At 48.2% G+C, this 16,268-nt stretch overlaps 1 protein-coding gene across 1 annotated transcript; it reads left to right on the top strand.

Annotated features, from left to right (window-relative positions):
• The first annotated feature begins 9,817 nt into the window (after positions 1 to 9,817).
• On the top strand, positions 9,818 to 13,650 carry LOC127343793 (probable glutamate carboxypeptidase LAMP1). The gene is made up of 12 exons (XM_051369980.2): positions 9,818 to 10,902; positions 10,979 to 11,046; positions 11,197 to 11,278; positions 11,367 to 11,459; positions 11,538 to 11,693; positions 11,883 to 11,945; positions 12,089 to 12,176; positions 12,326 to 12,415; positions 12,505 to 12,593; positions 12,814 to 12,930; positions 13,059 to 13,199; positions 13,275 to 13,650. Exons 1-12 carry the CDS (start codon positions 9,871 to 9,873, stop codon positions 13,455 to 13,457), a joined length of 2,202 nt encoding a protein of 733 aa, XP_051225940.1. The 5' UTR covers positions 9,818 to 9,870; the 3' UTR covers positions 13,458 to 13,650.
• Positions 13,651 to 16,268: the final 2,618 nt, after the last annotated feature.

The following is a 16,268-nucleotide window of genomic DNA, read 5'->3' on the forward strand; positions in this document are numbered from 1 at the left end:
GATTACACGAACCCTCAATGCCGGAGTTAACAAGCTCCACAATATTCGATATTCATGTTTAAATAACCTTAGAGTGCATGATAGATCAACACAACTACACCAAGTATTAACATAGCATGCACACTGTCACCATCACACTATGAAGGAGGCATAGATCACATCAATACTATCATAGCAATAATTAACTTCATAATCTACAAGAGATTACAATCATAACCTACGCCAAGTACTACACGATGCACACACTGTCACCATTACACCGTGCAGGAGGAATAGAGTACTTTAATAACATCACTAGAGTAGCACATAGATGAATAGTGATACAAAACACATTGCAATCATAAAGGGATATAAATAAGCACTTCACTATGCAATCCATAACAGTGAATAAGTATTCTGTGAAATATAGCCTAAGAGACCCACACGGTGCACACACTGTCACCTTTACACACGTGGGACAAGGAGTCTCCGGAGATCACATAAGTAAAATCCACTTGACTAGCATAATGACATCTAGATTACAAGCATCATCATATGAATCTCAATCATGTAAGGCAGCTCATGAGATTATTGTATTGAAGTACATAGGGAGAGAGATTAACCACATAGCTACCGGTACAGCCCTTAGCCTCGATGGAGAACTACTCCCTCCTCATGGGAGACAGCAGCGGTGATGAAGATGGCGGTGGTGTCGATGGAGATGCCTTCCGGGGGCACTTCCCCGTCCCGGCGGCGTGCCGGAACAGAGACTCCTGTCCCCCAGATCTTGGCTTCGCGATGGCGGCGGCTCTGGAAGGTTTCTCGTACCGTGGCTTTTCCGTATCGATGTTTTAGGTCAGGGACCTTTATATAGGCGAAGAGGCGGAGTCGGAAGGTCGACGCGGCGGCGACACAATAGGGGGGCGCGGCCCACCCCCTGGCCGCGCCGGCCTATCATCTGGGGCCCACAGGACCCTCCTCTGGTGGCTCTCGGGTGTTCTGGAAGCTTCGTGGGATTCTAAGATGCTGGACGTTGATTTCGTCCAATTCCGAGAATATTTCCTTACCAGGATTTCTGAAACCAAAAACAGCAGAAAACAGGAACTGGCACTTCGGCATCTCGTCAATAGGTTAGTTCCGGAAAATGCATAAAATCATCATAAAGTGTGAACAAAACATGTAGGTATTGTCATAAAACAAGCATGGAACATAAGAAATTATCGATACGTCGGAGACGTATCAGGCGCTAACCTCTGGCGCCGCTGGCTGTTGTGGTGGGGCGCTGACCACCGACGCCGCTGACTGTTGTGGTGGGGCGCGGACCACCGGCGCCGCTGACAGTTGTGGAGGGACGCTGACCTGTGACACCGCAAGGTGCTTTCCTTTGCTTGTCGTCGACCTCGAGTAGGTGTTGATCCTAATTAGGGTCTTCGGCCATAGCAGTACCCAACCCTTTAGTGAGGCCAGCTTCAACAGGCTATCCTCATCGGTACCATGAGGTTGATTAGGAGGAAACAAAACCTCATAGCCCGGTAACACCCGATCCACTTCAACCCGGTAAACGTAATCATCCATATCTCGTGTGTGCTACTTCTTATCCAGAGAGCGAAGGATGGACCCCCCTCGGGACGTCTTTGAGTTTGTCGTTCACTTTCATCAGGAAGGTGCATGGCGTTGAGAGCGCCTGCGAGAACATGTGTACGGCGTTAGAGAGAGGGCAAGGATGACGAAACTAATATATTAACTTGATGTACACTAGCTTAATTACTGTGAGGGCGTTGAGCTCGGCTAATGTCGATGGGCCAACACATGCGGCGGCGGGCGTGCAAGTGACGGAGGGGCTGCTACCCGGCATGACCGGTGAATCCCTAGCACCTGCGACATTGCCGGCGGCCGGAGGAGTCTCCATTATAGCATCGGCATTGCCGGCGGCGCCATCGAGTTGCTGCCGCCGAAGCTAACCACTTGCATTTGCGGGGGGGGGGGGGGGGGGGGGGTTGTTTGCCACCCTCATACCACGCGACGACAACGTCGAAATCAGCTTGGATTGAAGCGACGATTTCAGCTGTGATATTAGGTACGAGTGAAGCTTTCAGTTGCGGTACCAGTTGCGGTACTAACCTAGCTTGGACTTGGGCTAGTAGTGAGTCCCTCATTTCCTCCGCCTCCCGCTGCTTCCTCTCATTGCGCTCATTTTTATCGGTCGCAGACGACAAGCCGTAGTGACCATGCTTGTAGCCTGTACCGGCGCCAGCCACACGGCCTCTATGCGGCCTTCTCGTAGTCGAATGCTCATTAACGACGTTTAGCGCCCGTACGAGAGGCTTGTCCCAGGCTACCCTGCCCGTTGACGCCTGGGACGAGGAGCCTTCGTCACATTGAGAAAGTCTTTGTCTTTCTTCTTTCTGCGGAAGAAACGTGAACCATTTAGAAATGTTGCTACTATTATTTGAACGATACTTGATCTAATTAAACCGGTAAATTGCTTACCAATTTTTTCTCCAACACCAGGACCTTCTTGTCGTTCATGAACCAAATTATGTCGGTTACCACCTTGGGGTCCGTGACAAGTTCCCCGGTTAGTTTCTTCTTATGGTAGCGGGGCCTGATGAATCTTCTTTCAAGCGGGTCCTTGTACTTGAGCCAAGGGTTCTCAATGCCGGCATTTATATACGCCTCGTCCTTCTTCGCCCAATAGGGCTCCTTTCCCTCGTACCCACGGCTCCCAAGGTTGTGGTTGCCAATGTTAAGCTTCCGCATTTCCTTCCCCCACACCTTGTGATTCTTGGTCGCTTGTAGATCTTCATTGGCCACAAAAGCATCAAAATCCGCTTGCGTAACATGCGGAAAGGCAGAGTGGACCTTTTCGAAACCTTTGCCGTCAGCAATCAGCTTCCGCACCATGTACTTATAGCTGCTGAGGTGTTTGGTGAACTTCAGGAGGGCTTGTGAGTTCACAATGTTTTTGCTTTCATGAGTGGAGGCGTAGTCGCCTAGGAACTTGTATCGTGAGTGCAACCTCGCAATGAGCTGGACTCGCAAATGCGCTTTGTTCTCAGCTCGGAGGTCCGTCTCGTTGAGATTGATGACCTCTCGAAGGATACATGTCAGTTGGTTGTCGTACCCCTTGGCAACATCCTTAGGCTCCACCGGCAAACCACTGGCGGGGTCCACCTCTAAGATTGTGTCTCTGCCGGTGGCGACCGTGTTTTGGCGCCTTGCCTTTCGCGGCCTCTTGGAGCCACTTGTCCCGGTGCCACTACTCCCGGCGGCGCCGCTAGAATCGTCGCCGCTTGTCTCGCCGCCACCCCCGGCGGCGCCGCTTGCCTCGCCGCCACTTGTTTCGCCGCCACCCCTGGCGGCGGCACTTGGCTCGTCGGCACTACCCCCAGCGGCATCCTCCATCTCATGGTCCTCGTCGCCGCCACCCCCAGCGGCCTCGGCATCCTCCTCAGTCCTAAAGAAGTACTTATTGTAGTGCACCTCTAACTGTTCTTGAGACGCCATGGTGGCGTGCACTAATAGAAGATGAAAAAGAGTTAGAATTCACGAAAAAATTCGGCATGACCTTTGCTAAAAATTGGTCATGCGGAGTGCTAGAATTGCCGAAACGGAAATGAATCAGCATTCCGGCACTCAATAGCAACTCAATCCCTGTAACAGAAATGCAAACATATATATAGCCATGAACACCATAACCATCACCATAAACCAGAGACAATAGAACTTGACCATTACAGTTGGGGAGCAGCTTCATTTTCATTTTCATTTCACCATAACCATCACCATAAACCATCAGTAATAGCACTTACAGTAGCATTTCACCATAACCATCACCATAAACCATCATTTTCATTTGCAACAACTTAGCATTATCATTTGCAACAACTTAACCAGAGACAACATTTGCAACAACACATGCATCATATATAACCGGAGACAACTTTTTTCATTTTCATTTGCAACATTTGCAACCAGAGACAACATTTCCAACCAGAGACAAATATATTTGCAACAGCACATCAAATATAACCAGCAACAACTTAGCATTACTGCTAGCATTTTTCATTTTAGCATTCAAAAAATTAAACCACTTTATCAACTAAACCAGAGAACCAATTTTAGCATTCAAATGAACTATTTCATGAACTAAACCTTTCCAACTTAGCATTAATGCTAGCATTTTCATAGCATAGCAGTAGCTAGCAACTTAGCATTACTCCTTATTTACCTAAACAAATGAAATATTTGCAACTTAGCATTTTAAATCCCTGGCTCCTACTGAGAACATGTGTAGTACAATAATTAGGCAACCTGAGAACTAATTCACTTTATTATTTTGCTTTCATGTAGATTTAACTGGTCGAGGCATATAAAATACACCAATTTTAATATTTCATCTCAATTCAGAGACGGAAAATCATCTTTAGTAGCAACAGCATTGCATTCCAATTTTTTATGTACCCCTGGATCAGTAGCATGCATTTTCCTTGCACAGTAGCTACTGCTAGCAAATTAACAAATTAAGTAAACCCCTGGATCAGTAACATGCACAAGGAAAGCTGACAAGTGAAAAATGAACTAAATGAACTAAATTTAAAACCAGATACCAAATTCATTTTCTTTTATTTTTTAAAATCAGAGAACACTTGTTCTTTTTATGAACTAAATGAACCTAGCTACTGCAAGTTTATATGGAAAAACCAGTTTAGCTACTGCAACTAAATCAATTTTCATTTTAGCTACTGCAAGTAAACCAATTTTCATTTTAGCTACTGCAACTAAACCTTTTTAGCTATTGCAACAAAACTAATTTAGCTCAATGAACTAGAGAATTGCTAACATCATTTCATCATTTCATTTAACCTTGCTACTGCATTTTCATTACAGTCGCAGATTCGTTTTATCATTTCATTTAACCTCTACTGCATTCATTTTGAACCAAACCTCTATTTCATTTTCTTTTTTTGGCAGTAGGTAATGATGCATTTTCATTTTGGACCAAATTTATTTACAACCAGTGAGCATGAGCATTTTGAACCAAACAACTGAGCATTTTGAACCAAATCTCTATTCATTTTCTTTTTTCCTACTGCAACATGCAACTAAATCAACAAGCTAGCAATAATGAACTAAAATCATTTAATACACATGTATATAGGTTATCATTCTTGCAATGTTAACCACATCAGTGAGATAGATTTAGGGTATTAAACACGAATTAATTTTTCTGGCCAAAGATAATCATCCATGATATACTGATGCCATTCTTTAACAATGATAGGCTCAAAACCTAGCAATTAGCCGGAGACGAGGAAGAACCCTAGCAGGAGGGGAGAGGGAAGGGGGAGGGAAGGGGAGAGGGAAGGGGAGAGGGAAGCTCACTGTGGTTGGCGACTTCTTCTCCAACGGCGGCACCGATGTCCCCTGGTACGCGTGCCGGCCAACTTCTTCTCCAATGGCGCGCGGCTCCTCTTTCTCCACGGGTCTTCCGCGGCGGCGTACGGGGCAGGTGGTGGGGGCTGGTGGAGGGGATGGTGGAGGACGGTGGCGGGGCAGAACGGCGGCGCTCGAGAGGGGAGTTGGGGCGGCGCTCGAACTCTGGCCGGCGGCGCTCGATAGGCAGAGAGGGGGTCGATTGGGATGTGGCTGTGGGGAGAAGGAAGGGAGAAAACGGTTAAGTCCTAATTACAGCTGTGCCAGGCTTATTGCCGGCGCACCAGGTCCCTGGTTTGCCGGGGACAAGTATACCCCCGGCGAATCAAGGATGTGGTGCGCCGGCAATAAGCCTGGAACAGCTGTAACCTGGGACATGGGTTTAGCAGTATGCAATAAGGATGTGGGACATGTTTATTTATTTATTTATATTCTCTTTATTGTATGTTTCTTTTCTTTTACCCCAAATGCTATACTATTTTATTTTTCTTATCATTTAAAGATAATAACAAAGCAATATGCATGAGTTATGTAAAAACATGAAGATATGAGTTATATATACATACACAAAATATTAATTAGTTATACATAAAATATTGGCCATGACCATATGAGTTATGTATTGCACAAAATATGAGTTATACATTGCAAATAAAGTTTTACATCATCGATCAAGAAGAGTGTTTCACTTTCTTCTTGCTTTTCTTGCTCGTCGTTGAATAATTTAGCCCCTTGTCGTGACTTCTTCTTTTGAATGGTCGACCTGACCTCGGTAGTGTGGTCCTGCTTCTTCTTGTGGTGTATGTTGTGTCTTCTTCCTCGGATTATTCCATCATTGGGTCTCCAACCTGTCTTTCGAAGTCTTCCTCGTTGGCGACTCCATCCATTCTGACGATGGTCCTCTTGCCTCTCCTCACGATAACACGGCTAGGCCTGGATGGGTCGGTTATGAAGAAGCATTTGTGCACGTGTTCTGCCAGTACCCATGGCTCATTCTGCGCGGTGGCGTTCGTGGACTTTGATTTGTTGGCTTCGGGTGGAAACATGGTGGTGATATACCGGTCTTCTTTTCTGATGTTCTTAGCACATCTGATACAGAACATCGACACTTTCTCCCCAGCGTAGCTAAGCTCCCAGATTTCCTCGATCCTTCTGTAGTATCTAGTCTTTACCTCAACCGTCCAGGAATCCATCGTTACCCCTGAGTTCTGGTAAACACTGTTCTTGCCTTTTTCTTCCGTGTAGAATGTGTACCCGTTGATATCGTACGCTTGGTAAGTCATGATGGTGGGGGATTAGCATCAATGTGGTCTTTGAACCAGCGCGCGAAAAAGGAGTTGTGCTCTCTGAATATTTCTGCTTCCGTCATCATCGGCTTGCCACTGTTCTCTATCATGGTTTTGTGCTCTTTCAACCAAGGATCGATCAAGTCAATGTATTTTAGCGCTACTAAGTTGGCCCAGTCAAAGTCAGAATTCCGACCAGACATGTGCACGTGTAGTTCCTTCCTTCCATTTTGTGGCCTACCTCCTCGAACCTGCAGAGGTGCTTGTTTTGAGGCAAATCAACAGGGTCCTCGATGTATAGATAATTCATGTAGAAAGAGATGCACTCTTCAGTGAGCCAGCCCTGGACGATGCTTCCATCCGGATGTGACCTGTTATGAATGTATCCTTTAATGACCTCATTCATTCTTTCAAACGGCATCATGTTGTGTAGGAATGCCGACCCTAGATTGGTGATATCATCCATGATATGGACCAACAGATGGACCATCACGTCAAAGAATGCAGGCGGGAAGTACATCTCAAGCTCACATAGGATCACCACGATCTCTTCCTGGAGCCTTGCGAGTTTCTTCACGCTTATCGACTTCCGAGTTATGACGTCGAAGAAGTTACAGAGCCCAGTCAGCGTTGCACGGACATGGTCATCCATTATACCTCGGATTGCAACCAGAATAATATGCATCATCATCACGTGAAAGACATGAGACTTCATGCCGCTGAAATTTCGTTTCTTGGGGTCCATGTATCTGCTTATTAGCCCGGAGTAACCGAAGGGCACTCTGACTCCTAGAAGGCAATTGAAAAACTGATCGACCTCAGCCGGACTAAAAGTGAAGCAAGAGGGGGGCAGTAATAGTCTGGCTGCTTAATCCTTTTGCGCTTCTGACCGCCGTCCGTCTCCACCTCCGATTGTCCGTCTTGGGTCGACGGGATCTGAAGCTCTTCCCTAATGCCCAAAACTTTCAGGTCGTGTCTTGCTTTCGGCCCATCTTTGGTCTTGTCCGGCATGTTGAGAAGAGTGCCAAGCAAGCTCTCGCACACGTTCTTTGTGATATGCATGACATCAAGGCAGTGATGTGTATCGAGAATTTTCCAGTACGACAAGTCCCAAAACACGGACATCCTTTTCCATACACCAATGAGCGGTGTCGTTGCATTTTTCTTCTTCTCTCCAGGCTCATGATGAATCTTTCCCGGCGCAGGGCACTCCTTCCAACCTTTCAGTAATGTATCGATCTCTTCGCCGCTCTTCTTACGTGGAGGTCCTCGGGGTTCATTTTTACCATCGAAAAGATCTCCACGCTTTCTCCACGGGTCAGTCTTGTGTAGCCACCTTCGATGCCCCATGTAAACGGTTTTCGAAGAGCCGGGATCCTTACCAAGCTGCAAAAACACCGTCTCTTCCATGCACCTGACACATGCCTTGTGTCCATGGCACATCTGGCACAAAATATAACCGTATCCGAGGTAGTCCTGCACCGTCGTGATCAACGCGGCTCTCAAAGGGAAATATTCTTCCTCAACAGCTTCCCATGTATCTACCCCTTCCTTCGCCCACAATGTTTCAAGCTCCTCCTTTAATAGTTCGAGATACATGTTGATATCGTTTCTGGTTGTGTCGGCCCTTGAATTAGCATACTTATCTGTATGTACTTTCTCTTCATGCACAACGAAGGGCGGGAGGTTGTAGATCCATACAACCACGGGTCATGTGCTATGTGTGTTGCTCTGGTTTCCGAACAGATTGAATCCGTCCGTGCTCGCACCCAACCTGATGTTTCTGGGATCTGCCCCAAAACTTCCGAATTCATTGTCTAATGCTTTCCACTGGCTTGCATCAGAAGGGTGTGTCAGCACTGGGTGCTCAATCCGCTCTACATCATTCAACACTGCCTCCTTTCTTTCAGCGTGTCAGCGCATGAGTTTTGCTTCCTTGCGGTCCGCGTAGAACCGTTGCAGCGGGGGGGGGGGGGGAGCGGGAAGTACCACATAACTTTCCGAGGAGCTTTCTTCTTCCCTTTCTTGTACCGTCCAGCGTCACACACAGGACATTTGGTCTTGTCCAGGTGCTCCTTGCGATACATGATACAGTCGTTGATGCAGGCGTGATACTTTTCGTGGGGTAAGTCGAGAGGGCACGTGATTCTCTTGGCCTCGGCTAGACTACCAGGACACGTGTTCCCGGCAGGAAGGAGATCTTTCACGTATTCCAGAATGTCGTCGACGCTTGTGTCCGTCCATCCGTGTTTCGCCTTCATATGCAACACATCGAGCGCTACTCTCAAGCGGGACTCCTCCAACCCGCGACCTGAGTCGTACAACAGAGTATTCGAGTCGATCTGCCGTCAACTCCACCGCCTCACGCTGTTGGCGGGCCCGCTGCTCGAGTGCCTCCCACCGCTGCCAACGATCTCCACACCAAAGCTCTGCTCACGCCGCCACCGCCCAAAATGGGCGGCGGCGGCGATGTCGAACTGCGAATCCGGTGGTGGAGGTGGTGGTGGAGGAGACGGCGGTGGAGGGAACTGGCCATCGCCGGGGCGGTTCATCATTGCGCACTGGTGGTGGAGGAGACGGCGGTGGAGCGACGAGAGCTGTGCTTGTGGCGAAGAAAGGGGTGCCGGCGACTGTGGTGGCTGCCATTGAGCCGGAAGGGCCTTTTATAGACGTCAGTGTCGGGAAGAAAGCGCGAGAAGAGGCAGGAAAAAAGCGCGGGAACACGTGGTGGCGTGCGAACGTCGACGATGCGTGGAGGCTGCGCAGCACCGACGAGACGTCTCGTCTGCCCCTCCGTCGCCATTAAGGCCAAGCTGCGACGCTTAGGTCGTGTGTCACTGCGCGTGAATAACTTACGTCGCGAGGTATGCGATGGTTAGGTTAAAATTTAATGTGCCACTGACGGGTCGGTCCGCCACTCTGCCTCGATTTTCGTTGCGTCCGGCGTGTCCGGAGCGTCCCTGTGGACGACTCGGGACAGAGAATATTTTTTTATCCGGCTGCGTGGGGAGCCGACTGCTTGTTTGGACTGCCGTTCAACATGGTTGCTACCGCGGTGCCGTTGCCGTCATGGCGTGATGGAGTCATTGACACGACGGCACATATAGGTTCATAGTCAATATACTAGATCAACTTTTATGGTAACATTTCAGTGAAGCAAACACTGAACATGTCTGGCCGTAGCAAGCAGCAGCAGCCGCTCCTCCTCTCCCCGGCCCTCGCCGCCGGCAGCGGCATGGGGAGACGCAGGTACCTCACCTTCCTAGCCATCGCCATGGCCTTGGTCGCCTCGTACCACCTCCTCCAGGCACCCACCCCGCCGTCGCGCTACCACGCGCTCTTCCTCACCCTCGGCTCCAACAGCAGCGCCTCCGCGCACCTCCGCGCGCTCACCCTCCGCCCGCACGTCGCCGGCACCGAGGCCAACGCCGCCGCCGCCGAGTACGTCCGCGCCGCGCTCGCCTCCCTCTCCTTCCCCACCCGCGTCACGCCCTACTCCGTCCTCCTCTCCTACCCCGCCCACCGCTCCCTCTCCCTCTCCGCGGGGCCCGGCCTCCCCAACAACGTCTTCCCCCTGGTCCAGGAGACCTACCCCGGCGACCCCTACGCCGCGGCCGCCGCGGAGGTCATCCCCACCTACTTCGCCTACTCCGGCTCCGGCTCCGTCGCCGCCGAGGTCGTGTACGCCAACTACGGGGAGAAGAGCGACTACGCCTACCTCGCCTCCCAGGGCGTGGACGTCGCCGGGAAGGTCGTGCTCGCGCGCTATGGGGACATCCACTGCGAGGACATGGTGCGGAACGCCCGCGCCGCCGGCGCCGCTGCGGCGCTCATCTACACCGACGCCAAGGACTTCGGCGGCCCCGGGGCGAAGGGGAAGCGGAAGTGGTTCCCCGACACGCGCTGGCTGCCGCCGAGCGGGGTGCAGGTGGGGACTCTCTACTACGGTAACGGCGACCCCACCACGCCGATGTGGCCGTCGTGCGCGGCGGGGGAGGACTGCGAGCGTCTGAGCATGGACGAGCTGGACGGGAGCGAGGCGATGCCCGGCATCCCCGCGCTGCCGATCTCGGGAAGGGACGGCGAGACAATCCAGAAGGCGATGGGCGGCGGCGTGGCTCCGCCGGAGTGGCAGGGCGCCGAGGGCGCGCCCGTGTACCGGATCGGCCCCGGCCCAGCCGTGCTAAACCTCACCTACATCGTGAGTGTTCCTAGAGTCATGGACAATTTTTTTTTGTTGAGAAAGCACTACTGATTATTACTCTTGTGGCCTGCAGGGAAATGAGACCTTAGCGACCATCGAAAATGTCTTTGCTGTAATCGAAGGAAGAGAAGAGCCTGACAGGTATCTCCCATAGATTTCGAGAGTCAACTTGAATTAATCAACTATGGCAGTCAACCGAAAATCGACCTATAGGAGCAAGCATGGGATTCGCCTTGTCATATAACTAAGCCAAAGCCAACAATTTAAATCTATCTCTGTGTTTTTTTGCAGATATGTGATCATAGGCAACCATCGTGATGCGTGGACATTTGGGGCAGTTGATCCCAACAGTGGAACCGCAGCTATGCTCGAGGTAATCTACTGCGCTTCTCATAGGTGTTCTGAATGCAAGACATTTTTGATAAATGAGGATAATGTCGGTACCTTAATTTTGTTTATAGATTGCGGAGAGGCTGTCCAAGCTAGAAAAGAAAGGGTGGAGGCCAAGGCGAACAATCATCGTGTGCAGCTGGGATGCAGAGGAGTTTGCTCTGGTATGTTCTTGCTGGCATGCTCTCAAATTCTCGCTTACTCGCGGAAGTGCTAAAATGTAGGAACTTCCAATGTCACAGATAGGATCTACGGAATGGGCCGAGGAGAACATGGATATCCTTGGTTCAAGAGCTATTGCTTACCTAAATGTGGACATATCAGTGTTTGGGCCTGGAGGTCTTATGCCCCGTGCAACCCCTCAGCTAGATGAATTGATCAAAGAAGCGAGCAAAATGGTATTTAAGCTCTACACCTATTTTTTCTTCTTCTGTAAACTGGGCCCAATCTATAAATGGCTCCATGCAATTGCATAACCACAATGCCATTTTCAAATTCATAAGCAGCGCCATTATAATAAGTATATACTGGAGACATGTCTATATATATTCCAAATTTATTTATTTATTCTTTTTTCTCTTTTGAAGGTACCAGATCCCGATGATCCATCTCACACATTGTATGACGCTCTGATTCGCAATGACCCTCCGGTGTGTACAATGATTGAATGGTCTAATAGTTATAATTCTGCCATTATCCAAATAAGTGACCATTAGAACTTCGCTTCATTTGTTTTGAAAAGACTTGTCCATTCAGTTTTTAATGTACTGAAGTGATAAGCTCCTACTTTCAGATTACAAGAGTGGCCGGTGCGGGAACGGATTTTGCAGCTTTTGTCCAGTATATTGGAATCCCTTCACTTGACATGTCATATGGACTATGTAAGAGAATATTCTTCATGGCACATAAATCTCATTAACTTCCCTCCTTTTTATGTCATTGTTCTGGTTCAGCAGGCTACAAAGCTATATTCAGTTTGTGTTATTATTATATACTTCTAGATCTGCTCTAAATATGGTTGCTCTTGCAGTTTCTGAGTATCCTGTTTACCACTCGCTGTACGATGATTATGTTTGGATGGAGCGTTTTGGAGATCCTTTGTTCCACAGACATGTTGCATGTACTGAACCAGCCATCTATCAAATTCAAAAAGTATAATCTTGTTGCATCAGAGCGCTGACTAATCCATTTTACTGTGTAATCGTGCAGTGGCAAGCGTTTGGGGTCTGATTGCTTTGAGACTTGCGGATGATGAGATCATACCCTTCAACTATGTCTCTTACGCGTCCGAACTAGTGGTATGGTATCTTTTGTTTTGGCAACTGAGATATGCAACTTTTAGAAGAGCAGGGTAAAACCCTGAATTTATTTTTATTAAGGAAGCTGAAACAGAATCTTGATATAAAGTTCTCTTTTTATTGATCGGTAAATATGTTGGTAAAAATTATCAGCACGCTGGTAGAATTAGCTCCAAAAACTACTTGACATATAGACTATGTGCCTTCTTGTCTATTGTAGGAGAGCTCAAAAGTTGTGGAAGACGGATGCCCTGGATGCCCCGTCAGTTTCACTCCCCTACACAAGTCAATCAAGCAGCTTGAGAAGGCAGCCACGAAAATTCTCACAGAAAAGAAGGTAACACGGTAACACCAATCAGTTCCACCGAAAACATTTTCTTGGCAGGAATTCCACTGAAAGCATAGTTGCATGAGCGTGTAGCTTTCAGCTTTCCATCTAAAACATCACAACTTGCTTCGTGATAGGTGTTGCAATCACAAAAGTGGGACCTAAACACTAGGGAACGCACACTAAAAGCCAGGGAGATCAACGATCGGCTGATGATGGCAGAGCGAGCCTTCACCAACCGAGAAGGGCTCGCCGGGAGGCCGTGGTACAAACACATGGTGAGTATCAGACCTGGAGGCTTTCACACCTGTCTGAAGGCGACCACAGTGACAAAATATGTGCTGTTTTGACAGATTTACGCATCGTCGGACCAGGACGACTGGGGCACCAAAGCGTTCCCTGGCATTGTCTCGGCCATCGCCAACGCGAACAAGCTCAACACGTCCGAATCTTGGCGGCTCTTGCAGCATGAGATTTACAGGGGTGCAAGGGCCGTTTCCAAGGCCTCAGCGGTTCTAGATGGTAGGCTTACATGATACACAGGCTAAAACATCACCACATGAACTTCGCTTTTTGCAAGTCTATGTAGTTCAGACTCAGGAGATGTACTCCAGTGCAATTACCGAGGGACAAAGATCCACACTGGCTCATGGTTGATGAATCACAACCCCTTGTTGATTCTGTTGAGAGTATAAAAAAATACCAATAAAGTTGTTTATGAGTTGTGTAGTTATCCTTCCCTTTAGCCGTCGGAGTATAATACAGCAGCACAGTCGTATCTGCTTAAAAAATGTCTTAATGATGCCATGAATCTGGCAGTTTATTGGCCATGGATACCCTGATTCGGTAGCATCACCCTCCACGCAAGAACATCTTCTGGTCGCGTTTTACTTTCTTTTTTGAGTGAATCTCGCAGCTGGTTTGTTGGCTGCTACAAGGTCATTGTCTGCGTAGAAATAGAATATGCATGTGATCCCCACGGAAATAGAAGAATAGATGAAGAAACAGGATGCACGCGAAAGATTCCCTGAGGGCGATGTCTGCAGTTTGATTCAATAACCGTGGATCGTGTCCCGTTTTTAATCTGTACATACGTGATCTGATTGGATTGTGCATACACAAATATACAGAAGGTTCCATGTAAGCTGATCGACACAATTAATCTCCACCTAGAGTACAAGTGAGCCATCCTTGACCCAACGGAGCGGGCATCTTCAGCGGCGCGACGCAAACGAATGCTGAGCGACCGTTTTTGTCCGCCGTGATCGAAAATCCGTATGGGCCCGCCTTCAACGGGACGACGCAAAGTGACCGGACCGTCCGCGACGACGCAAACCTGGTCCAAATATGCGCCTCGGATAAGTCGGACGCCGAAAGTGTCCGCTCGCGTCTGGCGGATGTTTCGTCGGGCCCGCCTGGCAGCGACTGTGCGTCGATGCGTCTTCTCAGTTGCGCCAGCGACTGGCGCCACTGCGTCGCTTCGGCAGTCTGCACCACGTTAATGATGATACCTCGGCTGCCGAGCGGCCACCTCCCACCTCCGCCAATGAAACTAATGGCGACGCCATGCGTCCCACAGCCGTCTCCTACCTCCGGTCTATATAAAGAGGACGCGCGTTCTTCTTCCTCATCCACTCCTCCAAGCAAACCCTAGACGCCACAAGCTCCGCCGTAGCGCCACCTAGCTCTTCCTGCGACACAGCCAGGCCCGCGAGACCGCGGCCCTGGGTGCCTGTAATGTCCCAGGTTTAGAGACGATCGAGGGGTAGATTTTAGAAAGGGATGTGCATTGCATTGTAATTTACGGGGAAATTTCGCGCTTTTAAAACAAAACTGCATCGAAGGGGGACAGGTTTCTCTCTCGACACCTTACAGGGTTAGGGTTTCGAGAGTGCGATGAACTTGTTCCTACTTAACTAAATTAGGGTTTTGAGAAGAGAGAAGTGATAATTGCATTTGAATCTTAAGTTGTATGATTGAATTACAAGTTAAGTGATATGTTTGAATTCAAACCAAATTTGAATTTGAATTTCAAATTCAAACATTAAATGATCATCACATAATTCAAATATAAGATAATTTAATAAACAAATATCATTAATCAAGATTATAAGTAATACAACAATTATGTAAAGCTCATTAAGGAAAATGGGAGCTTTATTGATAATCACACATAATACAATGTCATTTACAATATCCAGAATAGATATATGATAAATTACAACACATTACACAAATTGGGAAAAATAGAAAAGAATATAAAAAGAAAAGTACAAGGATAGATTCTATCCTAAATACTACAAGATCATTTTCATTTGATCTTGGACTTGATCATCTTCTGGATCATCTTGATCATCTCACTTATACCCTGCACACAAGCACAACAAAGCAAAGAATTATGCCAAGTGGCATTGCCACTTGGCAGGTTAAAAGAAAATAGAACTTGAGCAGATATGGATCAGCTCTGCCGAGCTGATCATCTCACAGCCAAGGATCAAGCCAGATACCAAGTACTGGTACACACACACAACCTAGTAGCTCACAAGGCACTGTGCATGCACAACAGCAACACACACACAGGGAGAGTCACCAAGTAGTGACAGGCACTGCTGTCGACCAAGAGAGCCATGAGAGGTTCATATATAACCTTTTCCACCGCCAGAACTCCAGCAGTTCATCAGCAGCAATTCACCAGGGTAAGTTCACCAAGAACACAAGAACAGGAAGAACAGCCACTGCTGTTCAACCTGCTCAAATAGCCACATAAATTAATCAAGCACCACCAGCTTGCAAGGAGGAGCAGGGCAAGCAAATCAAGTAGCACAGAAGCAATCCTCTACACCAACACCAAATCTAGGAGCTGGAGTGAGGTATAAACAAGAAATCATGGGTAAACATCTGTTTTGCTCATAAATAAGCATGTGCACAACATATACACAAGCCAGAGGGTGTGATTACCCTGTGTGCATCATCATTTGGTGATCAAACCATTTGATGCTGGCAAAAAAGGGAATTAAGCCAGAAGAAATCATCCCAGGGAAGAAATGGTCAAACCCATTGTGTTAACACTGAGGTAAACCAAAGAATCCAGCAAGGGAAAGATTCACAGCTAGCCTACCCAACTCACCTAGCACTACATGGTTTGCTAACCATCAGACAAATAGGCAACTTGTGCCTATTCTAGTTTGTCAACAGCAAAGAGCACTGGAAATCCAACAAGGATTGCCCAGTGATACATCCACAAAGCCACAACAAGCCACAGAAAGGAGGAGCTACCCATGACAGCATCAAAGGGCTGCCAGGGCCACCTCAACCCATAACCAACACCTTAAGCCACCACATCATCA

Source organism: Lolium perenne, chromosome 3 (assembly GCF_019359855.2).
Source record: "Lolium perenne isolate Kyuss_39 chromosome 3, Kyuss_2.0, whole genome shotgun sequence".
NCBI lineage: Eukaryota > Viridiplantae > Streptophyta > Magnoliopsida > Poales > Poaceae > Lolium > Lolium perenne.

What these genes read in the sequence shown, in the direction of transcription:
- LOC127343793 (XM_051369980.2), top strand. Translation starts at nt 9,871, where the DNA reads ATGTCTGGCCGTAGCAAGCAGCAGCAGCCGCTCCTCCTCTCCCCGGCC. An exon ending in TGCTAAACCTCACCTACATC is followed by an intron (nt 10,903 to 10,978) that starts GTGAGTGTTCCT and finishes TGTGGCCTGCAG; the next exon opens with GGAAATGAGACCTTAGCGAC. An exon ending in ATGCAGAGGAGTTTGCTCTG is followed by an intron (nt 11,460 to 11,537) that starts GTATGTTCTTGC and finishes CCAATGTCACAG; the next exon opens with ATAGGATCTACGGAATGGGC.